Source organism: Lates calcarifer, linkage group LG19 (assembly GCF_001640805.2).
Source record: "Lates calcarifer isolate ASB-BC8 linkage group LG19, TLL_Latcal_v3, whole genome shotgun sequence".
Taxonomy (NCBI): Eukaryota; Metazoa; Chordata; class Actinopteri; family Centropomidae; genus Lates; species Lates calcarifer.
In genome coordinates, this window is record NC_066851.1 from 3,090,757 (window position 1) to 3,110,862 (window position 20,106).

The 20,106-nt window shown below is 39.8% G+C and overlaps 1 protein-coding gene across 4 annotated transcripts in view; it reads right to left on the reverse strand.

Annotated features, from left to right (window-relative positions):
• Nucleotides 1–20,106, reverse strand: part of adck1 (aarF domain containing kinase 1) — a 71,156-nt gene that overhangs the window by 15,277 nt on the left and 35,773 nt on the right. For all 4 annotated transcript variants that reach the window (XM_051077945.1, XM_018697668.2, XM_051077946.1 and 1 more), the window contains exons 5-9: nt 15,990–16,148; nt 12,854–13,012; nt 10,733–10,849; nt 6,666–6,815; nt 4,639–4,836 (exon numbers count right to left, since the gene is read on the reverse strand). In XM_051077945.1, coding sequence (XP_050933902.1) covers nt 4,639–4,836; nt 6,666–6,815; nt 10,733–10,849; nt 12,854–13,012; nt 15,990–16,148 — 783 coding nt within the window. The remainder of the gene's footprint in view (nt 1–4,638; nt 4,837–6,665; nt 6,816–10,732; nt 10,850–12,853; nt 13,013–15,989; nt 16,149–20,106) is intronic.

Consider the following 20,106-nt stretch of genomic DNA (forward strand, 5'->3'; position numbering starts at 1 on the left):
TAGCGAACGTGTGTAGGAAGACATTTTGCCTCTACCTAAGCTCCACCCATAAAAATGTCATGACCACACAGAAGTGGTCTATACTGCAGCCAGCAGCCAGAGGTGTTTTCACTTTTGGAGACCTGTCATGTTGTCCAGCCTTACATCTAGTCACAGGGTTAAGATTAATATTATGATTCTGTTAAGGATAGGGGCGTTTGTGGTCATGACTGAATAGTCACTAGGGTTAGAGATTGGTCATGGTCATTAAAAGACAACCTTACCAACTCACAGTGTCTTCCTGATGATTCACAATTTTCAGTGATTACCACAAATTATTACAGATAAAAGAAAAAAAAGAAAGTAAACTCACGGAAAAATAGCTTTTCTCAAAAGGTGCTGCTAATATTCACAATCAGTTACAACATTAATCACAACAAAACTCAGTGACATGTGTCATGGACTTAATAGTCATAAAACTGGATTGTGTTTCAGTCAACATCAAATGAAAATAAAAAGTATTTTAAGAGAAAAACACCTCTATTGCTTAATGTGCAGCATTTCATCAACTGTGACACATGTCCTAAATCTTCCTAAATTGCAATCAGTGAAAATCACAGAAATTGTCCTCACTGTCAGTACGGAGTGAGGTGATATAGAGAAAGACCATGAAGAAATCAGGACCTAAGCAGATGAAATTAAAGAGCAGTAAACAGTGTAGACAGAGCAGAACAGCAGACAGGAAATTAATAAAAAAGTAAAAATCACTGGGCTGTGAGGAAACTAAAGGAAGCACACATGAAATCATAATGTCACTGTTTCATCTATCAAACACAAACATGCACTAAATTGCTCTCTCTCTCTCTTTCACACATACACACACAGAATTCTCCAATTCTTACAATGCAGTTACAGTACAATATTAGTTAGATCCCACCTAGTATTTTTTATCATTGACTTTGACAGACTGCCAATATTAAAAGTCCAGTTTGCAATATCGTTCGTGATGTTCAGTTTATTTGCCAATCTAAAACGAGTGACAAGTCATTTCATATTTGATTTCATTAATATAATGGCAGTATCATGCTTCAGAGTAAACTGAGTTAAATTTTCACTGGTTGCAATTATGCAGCTTCAAACATGAAAATAGGAAAAAAAGAATTTTAAATTTAGCATTTGTCATAGGATTTTATTTTAATACTGGTTCACCCTGAACTTCCACAACATCAATGCTGAATGTTAATCATAGAAAAATCGACTTTTAATACATCTAATATCCATTTCCCCACATGCAGTTAACTGGTTGAATTTGTCTGTTGAATTTGTTTGCAAATGTTTACTCATTTTACAATATAACAAACTGATGGCCAAAAAGTCAACTTTGAAATATCTCATAAGCCAGTGTCCCTGGAACATGGACACGTAAAATACACTTACATTCCTGCTCTCCAGAGGACTTTTTTATTTGAATTTTATTTCACTCCAATCACTCCATGACCTGTCCTCTAGCGCCACCCTCAGGAAAAACGTCACTTTTAGCCTGCAGGACTGGTTTATTTTTTAATTCTTGAATGACTTTAGTCAAGTTCAGTGTGACAATTTTATCAGTACCTTTTTTTTATTAGTATTTCTGTCTAGATGTAATATCAACTCTACCTTATGATTCCCCAAATATATACATTTCATTTTCAGACTTACCAAAAAAGACACAAGGAGTTATTCATGTATTGGCCCTTGCCCAATTCTGCCTTATACTGCCCATTGTGTGAGAGGGGGCGGCACATTGTAGCAGACTGTTATGCAGTGCTTTTGCCAGCTTCAAAATGTTGCATAAGAGAGGTATAAATAAATTCTCTCTTGAGCACAGATGGTGTTGAGGAACCCCTGTGGGTGAAGGGATACTTACACACACAAACAAGTTTTTTGCTGGTGGATCCTAAAAAAAATCTTATCTTGATGAAAAACGGAACAACTCCAATTCTAATCATGTTAATATTTGTGTTAATGTTTAGTGTCAATATTTCTGCCTACATGGCCAAAAGTATGGCATTCCAAACTCACCCCATATCTCATTCCATAACACTTGCCACTCTTCACAAAATGTTGAACCTGGCTGCAGGGGTTCACTCCTCAGCCACAACATTAGTGAGGTTCATGCTGCGAGGTGACAAGGTCTGACTCACAGTTGGCTTTTAATTGCACAGGTGTTGAGGTTGGTCAGATTCATCCACACTAGACTGAAAACCATTTTTTGGTCCACACTCAAACTACTGAAAGATAGCTGAAAAAAAAAAACACTGCTATCTAAAATATCCTTTTTCCTTTCACTGGCACTAAGGGTACCCAGCACTGATACATTTAGGTGAACTTGATACAACATGCAGAGACTGTATCCCATTATTCATACAAGAGTTGCACACTGGGCACATATGCTGAAAAAGCCTTTCTGGCTTCTGCAGACTTTATCACACCCCTGCCTTTCCTGGGCCCTCTCCAGACAAGCCGGTTGAGAGTATGTCCATCTCAAACTTCCGCTGGCTATGCCAGATGATTTCCTGTTGGCTTCCAGCACCCGTGAATGGAATAAAATTACTGGATCACATGCCTCTTGTAGACTTTCCTCTTATGGTACTGAATGCATCAAATTCTGATAATAAAAAATCATTTTGGGGGGTATGTTATCTTCATTCACAGTGTATTCACTGTATTCACTTTTCCAACTGTGTATGGGAAAAATGCCTTTGGGTCAGTGTGCATCAAGAAGTTGAACAGTTGAGGTTGTAATACCCTGTGAGGCTTCACAGCCCAGCTCTGAGGGCTTGGGTCAGAGCAATTGAAAACAGCCCCAAACCAAAAGGATATGGAGATAATAGTGTTTGTAGCTGCTGTTGATGTCCACAACTTCAACTGTTATCTCAATCTATTTACCTGGAAAGCTCATGTGATTACCACACTGAAAGTGTTTGATGCAGAGTTAACGCAATGTCTAAATAAACTGAAACCTCAGACAGTGAGATACGAGTTATCAACTTCAGACTTTCTACATAATCACTCAAAGAGTTGAACTGTGTGTTCATTTAACAAGGGTTGTTTAACTCATCTCTTTGTACAATAGGCTACGAACCTGTCATTTCTCTACTTAAGTCTGTGAAGCAGGAGAGAGAATGTTACCAGTTTCCTTCTTAGTCCTTCCAGTCAGAAATGAGTTGCAAACATATTTTCATTATGTTGTAAAATACAACAATGTTGTGAGTCTCTAAGTCATCCCAAGGCTAAATTTGCACCCAAAATGCTACTGAAGCTTAAATAAAGGGGTAGTTCAACGAGTTCCCAAAAAATTGTTTTCCCGCTTGGCTCTAGTAGTACAGTGGTGGAAAAAAGTTTTCGGACACCCTTAAAATTTTACACAATCTCAAATATTCTCATGAAATATTTGGGGAAAAATTCATTCATTCATTCACATTCACATTCAGTTCTGACCTCGATGGAACAGTGCACGTACAGAAGGGAGCGTGTGGTTTTCGAGAATGGCACAATACTTGGCAGAGTTCAATGTGCCATCACGGACAGTGAGATGACCAACACCAGCAGCACTCACGCATCCCCAAACCAGCCTTGATCTTAAGCCATGATCTAAAAGTCGGCCACATACAGTGCAGGTGGGACACTGGACACCAGTTTGGTTTGACCACTGCTGCTGAAGCTCCTGTGATGTCATTCAGCGGTTTTCCCTGCACATGCGGATCAGGATGGGTCATTTCTTGCTGAAGAAACCCTTGACGCCAGATCTTGGTTTGTCTTCCAAGCTGTTGGTTCGTCTGTATTTCTGCAGAGTGTATCCAACTGCTGAAGGACTGCATCTGCACTTCCTGGCTATCTGGCAGCAGCTGTACCCTTCCTAGGCTGAGAATCTGTATCTTCAGGTGTGTTTCCTGCGTTAGGTTCCTTGTTTTAGCCATTTTTGTCTCTGAGGAACTTTCAAATGTGCTGGCTTTATATAGACATGAAGCACGGTGACAAAAACTGTGTCTTTTAATAAAAAGCAGGACCTTCATTAGTGGATCACTGGTACCAAAATGACACAATACTCAAAATTTCTTATGTATTTTTATGGAACCAATCAATTTTAAGTTTTTAATGGCTTTTTTAGGATTTGTTTAGTATTTTGGCTGTGACTGTACTAAAAGAAATTGCATTTGAAGACCTAAGAGTGATTCTTAATGCAATATTTCACAATGCATGGGGTGTCCAGAAACCTTTTTCCACCACTGTATGTAGCTATGCAGACCTCAGTTTTATTTGCATATTGAAGCATCCTCCAGATATCAAGCTCTAAGAGTCATCGTTTCATATAACTGTCAATACCTGTCCTCAAGGCTCGCACTTCAACTGAGCTTTGTATGCTTAACTGCAATCCTGTTGATGAATGAGTATTTCTACTGTTTTTTTGTCTTCCAACTTGTGCACACACTGTAACTACACTGTGCTGATTGCTGCTCTGCTGACAGTCTGCTTTTCCTACAGAGTTTACCCACATATCTTGATCATATGTTCATTCCATCCAAGACTTTTATACAATGGGGTAATCATACACATACATACTGTGTAACATAAATAAAGCTTATCTTTAAATAAAAAACTGTGTGTGTGAGAGCGTACCTCAGAGTGTGTGACAGGCACAGAACTGATGCCAGCATTGACTGCAGTCCAGGAGCGAGCAGTGAGAACGCAGGCAAACAGTGGGTACAGATCTCCAGCTCCCAGTCTGCGGCTATAACGCTCCACCTTGGACATGTCGCCGTTAATCAGAGCCTGCCACAGCCGACAGTAGTCCAACCTGAAGTCTGGTTGCAGGATCTGGAGGGAAGGGGAGAATGGGTGATGAATTCTCTTTTCTGAGAACTTTATCTACTTTAGTGATAATCTATGCTACTGTAAAGTATAAAAAATACATTGCATTTGAATTACAAATACAGTATACTTATGGCTATGTGAATGAACACAACCACTAAAACAGTTAACAGAACTGGTGTTTTTCTGATGGCAAGCCTAAATGGGTTTTCATCCTTGTGAGAGCACTAGTAACTCTTACTGGTAGGTCAGTGCTCCTGCACAATTGAGGTTGAACAAGGAGTGATAGCAAGGATTTTTTTTACATGTCACACCCTCCTGGTGAAGATCATCAGTAGCTAATTCAGAGAAAGTCTTCACTGCCTTAGTTGGCATGCTAACAGTCCTTTAGTGGAAAAGTGTGAAACCAACAGCAGGATGTAAATCATGCCATCTGCATGCTTGAGCATGTGAATGTGCATTGTCATGCACAAAAACAGCAATATGAGGACCCACTGATAAAAACATTGCTCATAGCACCTCTAGTGGTCAGACACTCTAAAGTGAACCTTTAACCTTAACCTGCCTATATTTCTCAATAAAAATATTTCTGTTTTTATATAGTCATGAGTAGCCATGGGGTGATATATGATTTTATCGCCCATCACAATAAAAAACACAATAAGTTGATCATAATGATTTTCCATCATCGGGATAATCGTGAAGCTTTACAGTTAACCATAACATTAATTTGACCACAGCCCATAAGGAACAGTTCAAATCAATTAGAATTTATTTACTTTGACAGAAAATCCATCTTCTCATTTGACATAGCCTGTTGTATTTATTTCCCCTTACTTTTGAAGGGGGACCTTATGATTTAAAATTACCTAAAGATTGTTTGATGCCCTGATTATGAGTTAAAATTTTCTTTGTTATAATTTATTGGCATGCAGCATGTTTCTGCCATTAGGTATCTTGATACCAAGGACCATCAACAGTCTATATTTTAAACAGCCTTAATAAAGTGTGCTCTGTAGGTTTATGTAATCATTTCTTTACTAGGCATGTATGGACATTTAGATCTACCTCAACAATAACAAATTAAACAAATTAGCATTTCTCTTTTTACATTTTTTACTTTAGACACGCTCAGTCCCTCAGCCAAAAACACCCTGCCATTTCCAGCACTTTAGACACAGACAGAATATGTCGTACCCTACTAGTAATGATACTGGAAATGACTGCATGTGTATGTGTGTGTTTGAGGAGTGGATTAATATTCTACTCCAAAATGACAGCTGAAATTTGGAGTCATTAAGAATAAATGGGTGCCATTATGGTTGGACAGAAGTCTGTGTGTGTGTGTGTGTGTGTGTGTGTTGTGTATTGTGTGTGTCAAGATGAGGGACTTGCATATTTATCACTAAATTCTCTTCATGAATACAGAAGCAAGCAACTCATGTCAGACCTCTGAGTGTTTGTAAAAGCAAGTGTGTTAACAATCAAAAAGTGTGTGTGTGTGTGTGTGTGTGTGTGTGTGTGTACATGAGAGTGCACATATGTGCCTTTATAATTAAGGCTGTGGTGAACCAATCCAAACACACTGCACTCTGCTAAGAACAACATCAAATGAGTTGTTTATCAAAAAGCTTTTATCCTGCTGTAGCTCTAATAAAAGTGTGCGTCTGTCTGAAAGTGTGTGTAGTGCCCATGTTTTTGTTTTGTGCATCTTGATTGTTTGTTTGCTGCTCTACCTATATACTCAAGGCCTCAGCCAGCAACATGAAAAATTGACTGCATTATTAGAACAAATGGTATTTTCTTTATGTCCTGGAAGCCTGAAGATTTCCCACCTGATAAAGGCCGTGATCAAGCAGGACAATCTCGGTCTTCTTGTTCCGGGGGCACTTTCGGACCAACACATTTCCTGGGTGCGGGTCACAGTGAACAAAGCCGTGGACGAAGATCATTTCACTGTACATTTTACCCAGTTTCTCTGAGATCTGTTAGAAAGATAATGGGGAATAATACAAAAAATGACTATATTACATTTAGAAGACAAGAGCTTAAAAATATCAATAAATTGATACAAGGTTTAAAATGGCTGATCTGATTGCTATTGCCTCACCTTTGATAAGTGTGACAAGACTGGTTTATCATTTTTATCGTTATTAATGATTTCTGTACATACAGTGGCAAGAACAGGTGAATTCACCATTTGGAATTATTTGCATTTATGTATAAATTTGTTTGAAAATAAGGTGATCTTCATCTAAGTTACAATTATGAACCAGCACAACATATTTCAACTAATAACACACAAATCCACACTGAAAACATCATTCGCAGTGTAGGCTGGAAAAACTATGTGAACACCTCTCAGCTAATAACATCAACAGGTTTACTAGACTCAACACTCAACACTCAATTGTTTTAAGTTGCCATTCACAAGAAGCATCCGCTGATGTAAATCATGCGTCTCTCTCTCTCATTTCTCTCTTCCCAACTCAACCGGTCAAGGCAAACAAGTGCAGTTCTGTTGGAGGTTTTTTCCTCTTAACAGGGAGTTTTTCCTCTCCACTGTTGCCGTGTGCTTGCTTCTGGTGGGAACTGTTAGCTTCCTCTCTTTAACTATTACCTATTACTGATGCTTGAAAAAAATGCACAATTAATGAGAAGATTAATGAACATTAAAGTGTCACAGACAAGCTAAAAAGTAACCAACTGCCACAGGCTGCTGTGTGAAATCGTAACTAACTAGTCATTTATCTCAGATGTTCAGAAGCTGACACGTGAGTTCAGATGATTTTGTCGCAACATGGTTAAGTCACCAAATTATCCCTGTGGTCTGATCTCAGGACGCTCAGAGTAGCTACAGGGTTTTGAAGGTAGGAGGAAAAGGTTCAGATGTTCTCCAGCTGTCTGTGCAGAGCTGAGCTACATCTGAGCCTTAGACAACAGCAGCACGTTTGACTTTACTCCAGACTTCTTTGAGCAATATCAAGTAACTGAATAGAGTATCCAGATAAAACAGGAACAAAATCAAAACTACCTCTAGTTTTAATCAGGTGAGTCCGATTCAAGCAGCCTCTCAAAAATCATTTCTTTCACCTCTTTGTTCAATTCAGTTAATTGATTATTATTCAGGTTAACTGACAATGTTTAAAGAATTTGGTGAATAGTGTTTCAGAGGACCCAGGACACCGTTTTTGTCCCTTTACAAGAAATCAGAAAACTGGTAATTAGAAAACATGTAGCTTACTTTGTAAGATGAAAACAACAGTAGATGGCAGTATGTTTTGTGAAGAATACAGCCTATTTTTCTTTATGCTAGGAGCCCTGTAACTGCACAGATGGAGCTACGGTTACGTCCTCCAAGGGCTGTGATTAAACGAGCATGGCTACTCCCCTACATCACACCTAATGCTACTGTTCTAGGCTTGCCAGCTTTGAAACATGCTTGGCAAAGTAAGTGCTCCCTTTGTTAGCTTTACATTAAGTTACTTTTTTAGGTAAAACCTGTTTCTTTTTGAGTTGACTGTCATGATGTGGAGTGTTTTTGCTTGTAAGCAGCAATTTTTCAATTCACTTTAGTGTTTAATTTCCAGTGTCAGTAGCTCCCTGATGAGTGTGTTTGCTTCCTTAGTTTTCGATAGCTGTGTGCTTCATGGCCTGTCATCCCAGGTCACATGTGACTTCGTTGATACTGAATACTTGACCTGCTCATGCGCGAGATGGATGTAACAGCAGTTTCATACTAATCATCTTAATAACATTAATGTCACACTTGTCGCTCGTCACCAGATTGTTCCACATGCTCTGTGGTACCACACTCTTGGTCTCTCAGATTTCCTTGTGTTTTGAGACTGAGTTTTTGTGCTTTTTGCTCATGCACGCGTCCTTGCTGCTACACTGACCTGCTCCAAGCCTCCAGTCTCTGCTGTTCCCTCCATGCCACTCTATTCCCCTGCCGCTGCCTGCCAGTCTCCATACCCCTCACTTGCTACCATTGAAACCACTTACCTTATCTCAGCTGGTGTCCTTGTCTGTGTCTGTTCTGGGGTGCCTAATACAACTGTTTTGGCTAAACATTAACAATTAGGAGCAGCGAAAGACGAAAGGTGCAAATGCATGCTAACAGATGGTGGTAATGGCTGTAGCTAGTGACAACCTGTTTTAGCTGGTATAAGGGGGTGTGCCAGGGTTCTAACCCCCAAATTTACTGTGCAGAATCTGGTTGCAAAATGCATCACAAAAGCAAGATGGCAGCTCCCCTATTAGAGGTATTTTGGATTCATGTTTGCATAGCAGAAGTGATGATGCATCATCCATCTTTGTACAGTCTATAACACATACACAAAAGTGCATACACACACACACACACACACACACAATTATACACAGCAGCAGCAAGCCAATGACAGACACTAATGACCATTAATTAAAGGCTCATCAGATTGTCACTGGAGAGAAAGTGAAGCAGACACACACATACACACTAATGATCACGATTTTATATGTGGATTGCAAACAGAAGAATGAGTGAGATGCACTGCTACTACTAACTTTCCCATTTGGCCTGAAATATCCTGTTTCTGTCTCCTTCACAAAATGTTGTTCCAAAGCTCTCTCAGCTTCAATAACACATCCTGTGTTGTTGTTTTCTTTTCACTGGGGCTGAAGGTTATGACACAGCATTTTCTGTGTCACATCAGATTGGACGGGCCAGGCATACAGAGTATTTTTTTAACTGAAATACTGGTATTTCACTGGCACAATCCCCTAAATGTCAAAGAACCGATGAGCATGCTCTTGGTCGTGCTCCAGACCTGATGTGCTTTCTTCAGTCTTGGAGACTGTAGGACCTTCTGCTGCAAGACTGCTGTTTGGTCTCTGGGTTGTAGCCCCAGACCCCACTCTCATCACTGGTGATGATCCCCGGCATGAAGGCTGGGTCATCCTGGGCCTATTGATGGAGATCTTCACAACTTGGCAGTGGTGCTGCTTGTGCTCCACGGTGTGGTCACAAAAACGTGGACGTGAAATACTGACTCAAAAGTTACTGCTCATATCTGCTGCATGCGTATTACTGTGAAGCGCTCCTTTAGTAAAACAGTAACAGTCTCTGAACTTTTTGATCGTACATGCTACAATTAAACAATTAACATCCAGCCATGATCTGTGGCATGAATAAAAATGCTGAGCAAGACCAGTTGATTCTGATTTTGCACCAAGATGGCAAGAGGGTTCATTGTTGGGGTGCAGATGGCAGGAGCTTCAGTCACAAAGACTATTCAACTGGCTGGTGTTTCAATAGGAAAAGTGACAAAAGTGACATCTGCATTTAGCATCTATAGGCAAGACATCAGTATATATGGTCGGAAATTCTGGTCGACAGTGCACATTTGATGACTGTGCTGCTCATACATCAGTGCGACATGTGAGGACAAACAGAAGAGCAACACTTTCTCAGGTGACTGAAAATGTAAATGCAGGACATGATCAGACTGTGTCAGCAAGAATAGTACATGATTAACTACATGGAAAGGGATATTATAATAGTGCTGCAGTGCATAACCCAACTCATTACAAAGAGGAATGCAGATTTGAGAGTCCAGTGCTGCGAAAACAGGCACTCGTGACTCGCTATCATAACCCTGTCACGCCACTCACCTGCTCCTAAGCCTCCAGTCTCTGTTGTTCCCTCTGTACCACTTTCACATTCCCCTGCCACTGCCCTCCAGTCTCCATACCCTCTCACCTGCTACTTGCCATTCCCTGGCCTCCTCACACACCAGGCCACCACCTGCTCCCTGGATCACCAGCCCCCCCCCCCATTTTTGGTAGATTACTTTGAAACATGAATGTTGTGATTCATGTGCTTTGCCTTTCAGTGAGCAGGGAGAACAGCAGGAAGTACCTCATTGACATTGATGCCATGTTTCTTCATGTATTCTCTGTCGTTGACCTGCCCCCCCTCAGCAAACTCCATAGTCAGGATCCTCTTTGTGGATAGATCCCAGTAGATCGTTGGAACCTGAGGAGAGAAAGGAACAAGAAGATCAATTTTAATCATTTTAGATTTCTTTTCATTACATTTTTGGCTGTGACAGGTGTCCATCACTTTTTCCACTAGATTTCATTCCCCTTCACTTCAAAATACTTTTGTAAGGTTTTTTTATGTAAGAAAAACACTCACACACAACTGCTCTGGCTCCATGATAAATCACTGACTGATTATCAGCCACCCAGACCAGTTGGACCTGGCAGTGATTTCTTACTATGAAAGTACTTTGAATCTGTGTTTCTGTATACTGTGGAGGGGCCTGTCAGATAAAGACAGAGTCCTTCCCCTCACCTCACCTCTGTTCAAGAGGGCTTCAAACAGTCCTCCTCTTTTTGGGACTCTGATCCACTCTCAGAATAAAAAAGAAATAGTGGTGGGTTAGGGTAAAGGTTAGGGTTAGGCATTTAGTTTTGTTGATTAAGGTTAGGGTAAGTCTCCATCCAGAAAATTAATGCACGTCTATGTAATATCACCAAAAATGACTGAGATCAACATCTGTGTGTGTGTGTGTGTGTGGACAGGGTGGTGTGAGGGAATAATGACTAGAAAGACAGGAGAATAAAGCAAGGAGGAGGGAGGAAAGCATTCACATTTAGATTTATCATGCATTCTAAATTTTCTTTCTGTATGGCTTTTCCATATTTAGCTCTGAAGTTGGTCGTCTTTTATGGTTGTGTGGTACTATTGTTCACTGTGTCTGCATCAATAGGACATACAGTAACTATCATGGCAGTGAAACCACTTGGCTTATTGAAGCCATTGTATTTCAGATAATATTTCCAATAATCACAGCATCTTTAAATTGGCTGAAGACTTATGATCTGATTTGGCCTTACATATAAACATGCTTATTCAATGAGTAACTCTGCAGAATAAGTCATTAGTATTAGTCACACAATGAATTAGTTAGATTTGTCCAGTTAGCTCATGACTTAATATGCCATCACACCACACAAGAGGTAAATATCAGTAATATGATTGTGATCGAATGGTAATCTAAAGCATCTGTTTGAACTGAACAATTTATCATTAGTGACTGAACAAATGTCTAATAGCTTACTATTGTCATGTTTATTGCTAAATGACCGTACTATTTACTACAATCCAATTTATATAGTATGGATATATTAAATGACTTTTTAAAATGAAACTTACTAAAACTATGGCTAACTGATCAAAAAGAAAGGCACAAGAAAATCTATGATCATTAACTCCTTAAAAAGATGGTAAAAGAAAATGTTTGTTTTTGTCACATACTGAGCAGGAGCTGAGGCCTGTCAAGCCTTGGAAATTGGATTTTTCATTATTATTTTCATTTTAAACTCCTCTCAGGCCAACTGTATGTATTGAAAGGCATTTGAACAAACCTGTCTTTCATTCGGCCAAGTTGTATGTCTCCATCACATACCTACTTATATAGAAATAAAACTTTAAAAAAATGCTGAATTAAAAAGAAGCAAATTACAGAAAAGAAGACAAAACTAAAGAAGTTTTAGCTCTCTGGATTTGAACACTGAACAAAGAAAGACAGCTGGAAAAAGAAGTCTAATTCACATTCACCAGAGCTAATAAAATTCTCAAACAGATGTATTAAGAAAAAGCACACAAGGAAATTAAATGATAATGGACATAAAGTCCAACTCTGTCTAGTAAAGGAAATATGATTTGTGGTGTTCTGCTAACCCTGCTCTGTTAAAATTCAGGAAGAGCTGACAGGCAACACAGAGGAACCTGTCATACACAGTCAAAAAGTCTGACCTCTATTAACTGCATTGAGTACAATTTTAAATACTTGGGCCTTAAGTTATAACATACTGTCTCACATTATTACCAGCTCTTTACTAGTATGAGTGCACATATGGGACCAACAGGGTCAAAAATAAAATCCTATTGTGAACACCATAGACCTGTTGTTATAAAAAGGAAGCCTGGCAGAAAAAGGTCAAATTTTAATATGTGTACTCATGTGTGTACCTTGAGGAAGGGGTAGTGGGCCAGCATGTTGGCCACCTTCTCTGCATTGTGTCCCTCGTTGAGGAAATCCAGCTCCAGCGGCATGTTCTTCTTGGCCTCTTCCACCAACCACATGAAGGCAAAGTCTGGGAAGAGCCAATGGACTGCCCTCAGCAATACCTTCAAATTACAAAATATCAGAATCAGGACAGGCATGTACATACACACTCAGCAAGCACTTTACTAAGAACACCATGATCATATTGGGTAGGTCCCCCCTCTTTGCTCTTGGAACAGCCTCAGTTCTTTGTGGCATGGATTACACAAGAGAACCATACTTTTGAAATTCTGGTCCATGCATCATGTTATTTTTGCAAATGTATCAGCTGCACACTGATGCTGACAATCTCCCCTTCTACCACAACCAAAGGTTTTCTACTGGATTCACAAACCAGTCTGAGATGACTCTTGCTTTGTGACGTGCAGCATTATCAAACTGGAAGAAGTCATTAGATGATGGATAAATTGTGTAAAAGGGATGCCCATGGTCAGCAATAATACTCAGATAGGCTGTGGCATTCTAACTATGACTGATGGGTGTTACGAGACCCAAAGCGTGCCAAGAAAACATTCCATACATCATAACACCACCAACACCAACACCAACAGCCTGGATTGTTGACACAAGAGAGGTTGGGTCCAAGGAATTCAAGATTCAAGACCAGTTTTATTATAATCATACAACACAAGATTGGACAACAAAACTACAGGTGTAATCCACTACAATACTCAAAAAACTGCATTTTTTGAGTTTGCATCTGGAGGAATGTACAGCAGCAACAAACACATTGGTGAATCCTCCATGCAGACACTGTTGACAGTTGACATCCAATATCAAAAACTCAACATCTGGTAAACACTGTTCATCCAGCTTGGATGTTTTGGCCACCAAGGATAACTGATGTAAACACAGGGTCTGTCTCCCCTCATCCCACCATAGTCCTGTGATCTGATAGCGTGGAACACGGTCCACCTATCAAGTGCAATAGCTCAATCCAGGATGTTGTGATGGGGCTGGATCTCTGCAAAGATATGGGCACAACCAAAAGCCTTTGATTTCCTATTGCAGAGAGAGCCCGAGCTTAATCTATCCATTTTACTTTCCTGCAACTGAACATCAGCCAGAGGTGGGCTCTCTTCCCTCTCTTTTGCAACACTTGTGTTAACATTTGGTCAGGCTGCTCCACCTGGCTGATCAGAGGACACAGAGGGAATAAATGATCCAAGGTCTGCGCTTAATGCAATCCCTGTGCTTCCTTTTTCTGACGCTGATGAGTGCATTTCTGTCACAAGTAATCACAAGCAATACGTGCCCCAGCAACAAAGACCTACCATCTGCATGCTTTGGCCGAAATTTCTGTTCTTGGCTGACAGGAGTGAAACCTGACGTGGTCTTCTGCTGTAGCCCATCCGCCTCAAGGTTGGACATGTTGTGCATTCCGAGATGCTTTTTTTGCTCGCCACATTTGTATCAAGTGACTCTCTGAGTTACTGTTGCCTTTCTTTCAGTTCCCTCCAGTCTGGCCATTGTCCTCTGACTTCTTTCATCAACAAGGCCTTTCCATCTGCACAACTGCTGCTCACTGGATGTGGATTTTCACCATTCTGACTAAACTCCAGAAGATGTCGTATATAAAAGGAGATCAGCAGTTTCAGAAATACTCAAACCAGCTGCAGGGACATCAAGCCTGGCATTTGTCATCAGGCTATTTGAGCATTCAAAGTCTGGGAGTAATAACTTGAGGAAACAGTTCAAATATCTGTCATGGATCCACTGCCGTCTGCCATCTAGTGACCACATTTAAGTGTCATCCATGCAATGATACAATCAACTGAATGAAATGATTATTCCTCACATTTTGTATTGCTACTTCTTCATTCAAAGTGGTAGAAACACTTTATTTGATCAACTGATCACTGTTAGTTTGTTAAGATTTACGATTGATGTGCTAATACATGATTTAACTCTGTATTCAATTATTGGTTTCTTTTTTTGCTAATAAGTAACTTGCCATCAAGTTCCACGTCTCATCTTGTGAAATGTCTTAATTGATTATGGTGGAAGGCAAATATGCCATTTGTGTAAGAGAACTCCCAAATGAAATTATTTAGAATTTGATAAGAGAATAATTTCACCTGAGACAAAAAAAGAGACTACATTATCACACCTTCAAACATGACATCAGTCCCCAGGGATAAAACTGACACAAGTGACTCTGTGTTCCAGTAGTATCTCTCTCTCTCTCTCTCTCTCGAGATAGATAGATAGATAGATAGATAGATAGATAGATAGATAGATAGATAGATAGATAGATAGAGAGAGAGAGACACACACAGAGAGAGAGAGAGAGAGGAGAGAGAGAGAGAGAGAGAGATCCAGTCGAACCCCTTAAATTGGGAGTTATGGATTCAATTTACCATATCATATCTTTATTAATATACTTGTTGAGATTGATATTGAACAAATCAATACCACACATTTTTTCCCCATTCTGACGTTTGATGTCAATATTAAGTGAAGCTACTGACCTGTATCTGCATGGTTTTGTGCATTACACTGTTGCCACAAGACTAGATAACTGCATGTTTCACTCACACTATATGCACGTAAAGAGACCTGAAGTATGTTTATGTTTCAATTCCACAGTTTTCTTGTTTTAGACAGATAATTGCAGTAGTTTTGTACTGGGTTTTTAAGTAATGCCAAAATGCCGGTGACCTACACTTGATACTGTGCCTAAACACTGCACTGAAGCTGCTGCTACTGCTTTGCTAACTTGCTGCTCACACTGTGCCTACTGTTTAGACAGTGTGTTAAGGTGAAGTATGTTTTGTTGACCGTTCTATTAATGTGAAATTATACTTTAAACTTTAAACATCTCAACTCATTAAGACATCTATACATAACTTCAGTGTATTCAGTTTTCTTTTCTCACACTTTTGGCAAGTTGTGTGTTAGGCCGCTGACAGAGAGAGAATAACATGTTTCACTGGTGCATATTTGAGGTCAGTATGTCACAAGTCTGTGTCTCAAACCTCTGAGCCACAGAAACAGTTCTTCACTTATTTCAAGGTAGTTTAACAGACATATACTCACCTCCATCACTACTATGTCCTTGGAGCTTTGTTTCTGGACTTTGGGGTGTTGGACCTTGACAGCCACTGTCCTTCCATCATGAAGCACTGCCTTGTGGACCTGGGCTAAGGAAGCTGTACCCTGAGGCTTCTCCTCAAAGGAGACAAATAACTCTGACAGCTGCTGGAGAGAGATAGGGGTAGAGAAATAAAGAGTGGGAGAGCTGAGGATAAATGAGGTATAGATAATGATAAAGAAGACAGGAGGGAAGGGGGACTTGGGAGTGGGAGAGAAATGTGAACATCAATCTGTTCATCTCTAGTTACAAGCTATTATTGGATAAATTACAACAAAAGGATGCTAAACAAATTATACACACAGAGGTGTGCATGTCACTATACAGTAAATGTGATTAATTCTCTCCATTTTTGCTTTGGCAAAGTAAGGACTTGTTGTGTCATGGTAATAACACACCACTGAAACAAGGTGAAGCAACTGATATGCAATGATGCAATCATGACGGCTCGTATTAGGCTTGTATTTGAAACTGCTGAGCCAAAACCAAACTAAGACTGAGACCAAGAAGGGCTCATTAAAGTGTGACCAGATACCAGAGAGGAGGGGGTCAACCAGAGGGTCACAACCAGACAATGATGGATGGAGAGATGAATTTTAAGTGACACTACTGAGAGTTCTCTAAGAGTAGCTTTATTCACCTCAACTGTAGAGGAAAAACAGGCCTTTATCTCAGACAGGTGTATATTAGAGAGAGAGAGATGTTTTCATTTCACTGGTCTTTTTTGTCTCAACGCATGCTTAATCATCTCTCAGTAAGAAACCTCCATGTTTTTTGTTCTGAAAATTTTCTTCGACATTTACCTGTTGTCTCTGTAATTCCAGTATAATGCACATTTCCATTAATTCCATCATTTTAATAAGAGAGTCATGTTAAACTCAACATGCCACTGCTCTTTGTCTCTCCTTTTACCACAAATGCTGTGTTTGACTTCTGCCTCTAAGCCTACAAGGAGCTGGATGAAAAATCAGAGCTACTGAAAGGCTTTTAATGACGACTGAGAAATGGAACAATGGAAACTATTGGAAATAATTAGTGAATGAAAACAATATTTCATGTTAAAAAGAGAGAGAGTTCTCAGCTGAGTGGTGAGTATAATATGACTCTGGCTTAAAGCTGGGGAAATGAACAGTATATTGTACTGAATTTACCATATCATTGTAGGGCCTCAGCCCACTCAAAATGAAGGATGGCTCATTTTGTGCCACAGACAAAGGAGAACCATTGAACTCAGTCTCCCAGAGTTCATCACCTTTTACCATTGTTCACTGTATGGCCTAGGACCCATGATGTCACCAGGCCAACAAATTCCAGATGCTCCTTCTTCTCACTCTTTTTTCTTCTACCTGTTCAAGACAGCAGTGAGAGCTGATGCTCTCCCCCTCATCACCCTACCACAAGGACAGGAACAAAGCTCTGGTGCTGGTGATGACAAATGGACTACTGGAGCAAGAAAAATATGGACACACATGTATAAACATGTGCTTTCCATCCTATTTGTCCTTAGTAACAACATCAGCTGGGAAGCCTCTATTTGGAGTCAATCTCCCAAGTCAAGAAGGAAGAGTAAAGCCAGTGAATGCAGACTGAACGTTGGAGCCTCTTCCTGCTCAGGGTCTGACTGCACCAACTCCAGCAGCCATATTTTTCACAGGGTTCATGACCAATAGTTGCCATGGTGGTGCAGCACACCTCATGGAAAAGTGTGGTGGGGTGAGCAGTGGCTAATTGTCATTTAAAGGCAAAAGCACTCAAAGCAGTCGCTCTGAACAGTGATGTTTAGACAGAGAAGGATGCTGTGGTGCTTGATCCTTGTGGTATGTTGTCCAAAGCATGTCACTGACATTTTATTAAAACCCCAGAGAACTGGGATTTTAACATGTGGGAAAAGGGAATAATATGTTACATTTGTCAGCTTTTACCTTTTATTGTTTAGAATTAACATAATAACCCAAAATACATTTCTATGTTTTACAGGTTTCATTTCACCAGGCTATAGAGATAGATGTAAAACAGATTACGATGAATATATAATTTACGTTGGAAATAATACATCATACATGTACATTACAAATTATAGTGCTGTCACAACAAGGTTTTGTGTTTGAATCTGCATTTTCCTCCTCTGTTCAGGTGAATTCCCCCCTTGAACTGCAGTTTCCAATATCAAGAAAATGACATTTAAATGTAGACTTATGAAAAAAGTTTATTTGTGTTACCATGAGAAGAAATATTTTGTCTGCTATGAAAAGGTGAGATTTAAAGAGTTAACAACCAAAATGTCTTATTTAGGGATGGAGACTTTTTCCAGTGTGACCTCTCTGTTTAATGCAATCTTGTTAGGCTGCAGTCAGACTGTAGTGAACCAATTCTGGTGACAGAGGAGAAGGTTAAGGCAGTTTGAAAGATCATTAAGCTGAGAGAGGCAGAGGAGCTGTGTTGATTTGTCAATACTTACACTCTAAATACCATTAAGAATACCTTTTACAGTACCTGAACACCAGTTAAATGTTAAGTATAGCAATACTCTTTATTTTTCTTAATGTCAGCAAATCCCATGTGCAGAGTCAAACCAAGACTGAATGTCTGCTACACCCAACTCTTGTGTGCATAAAAAGCCTGATGTATCCCTGTCACTGAGCCTCAGTGTTAGAAACTATTAAAAACACATCAGTGAGCCAAACCATTGCACTGGGTGACATGTTCCTTCATTACCACGAACACACACATTGTAATTTATTTTGAGTCAGTCCCACATACACCATTACGCTGCCAGGAGTATTCACAAGAACATCTAATGTGGATTCATCTGCTGCTGAAAATAGTCCCGAACAAATGCACTAATTTCTGCTGTTTTAGTAACATTTGATAGAAACTACAGCGAGCAGCTGTTTTAGTAAGCTATATATGCACAGTATACTTGTGACTCATTTTTAATATTTGAATCCTCAGTAGGAAATAATGAGCTTAGAACTTAGAGCCACATACAGGACAGGACTTTAAACAAACCAACCATCTACAGCATCAGTTCTCCTGAACACTTCTATGTGACTATGGGGGCAACTTCTTCAAATCCCTCTTTCCATCTTTACATCATAATGTATCATGCTGCTAGCCAGAAGCATTACAACTTAGCTTCAGTAGCATCAGACTGTATATCATAGGAAAAATTACAGCACTTCACTATGACAATAAAGTAGCTTAATTCTTTCTTTAGTAAGTGGGTGTAGAATGTTAGAATGAATGCTCCTGTGTCTTCTTTTTTATTCCTAACAGGGGTCTTCTAGGAAACACTGTCACAATCACAATAAAATCTGCAGATGAGTAACAGTGTGCTTAATTCAGGAGGACGGAAGTAATTACAGAGGGCAGACTGATGAGTTCTTTTTGTGCTATAAGAGTAATTTACTTGAACAAAATATTAACAAAAGAAGGAAATGGTAATTGACTCTGGAGCCAGCCAAAACAAACCCATGACAGTGTTTAGAGTGGAGATGAACAATATCCGTAGAGAGCAGTGGGAGTCAGAGAAAGACCGCGGGCACCAATCATAAGGACCATGCACTATTTTTGAATAACTTGTTTAATAGCAGCCGTTGAGATAGTGACTGTGTACAGTAAGTATATTAATCATAATCTGAATATACAGAGACAGGCTCAGTGTTTGATGAAGCCACTGTAAAGATTTTGTTCCACTGCTGCCTTTTTATATACTCGGTCCCCCACAAATCTGTATCACAGCTTAACATTTATCACCCTGTGTGCCCTTTGAGCAGAGGTAGTCCCTCATTAGCTTCTACTCATCTCTGTGGACACACAGAACACACACACACTAAGTGCTGTGTGGGTTTAAATGTTAAAGAAGCTTCCCAAGGGACCTGGAGTCATTAGAACAGACTTATTGTATGGTCTGGAACCTGCACACCACCCTGAGGCTGTCCTGCCTCATGGATACAAACCTGTTAACTCAACAGGAAAAAGGCAGCGCGAAGCATAAAGAACACAGCTTCTGCTTAGGCCCACACACTGCATCACCTTTCATGCACTTGAAGTAATTGGTTG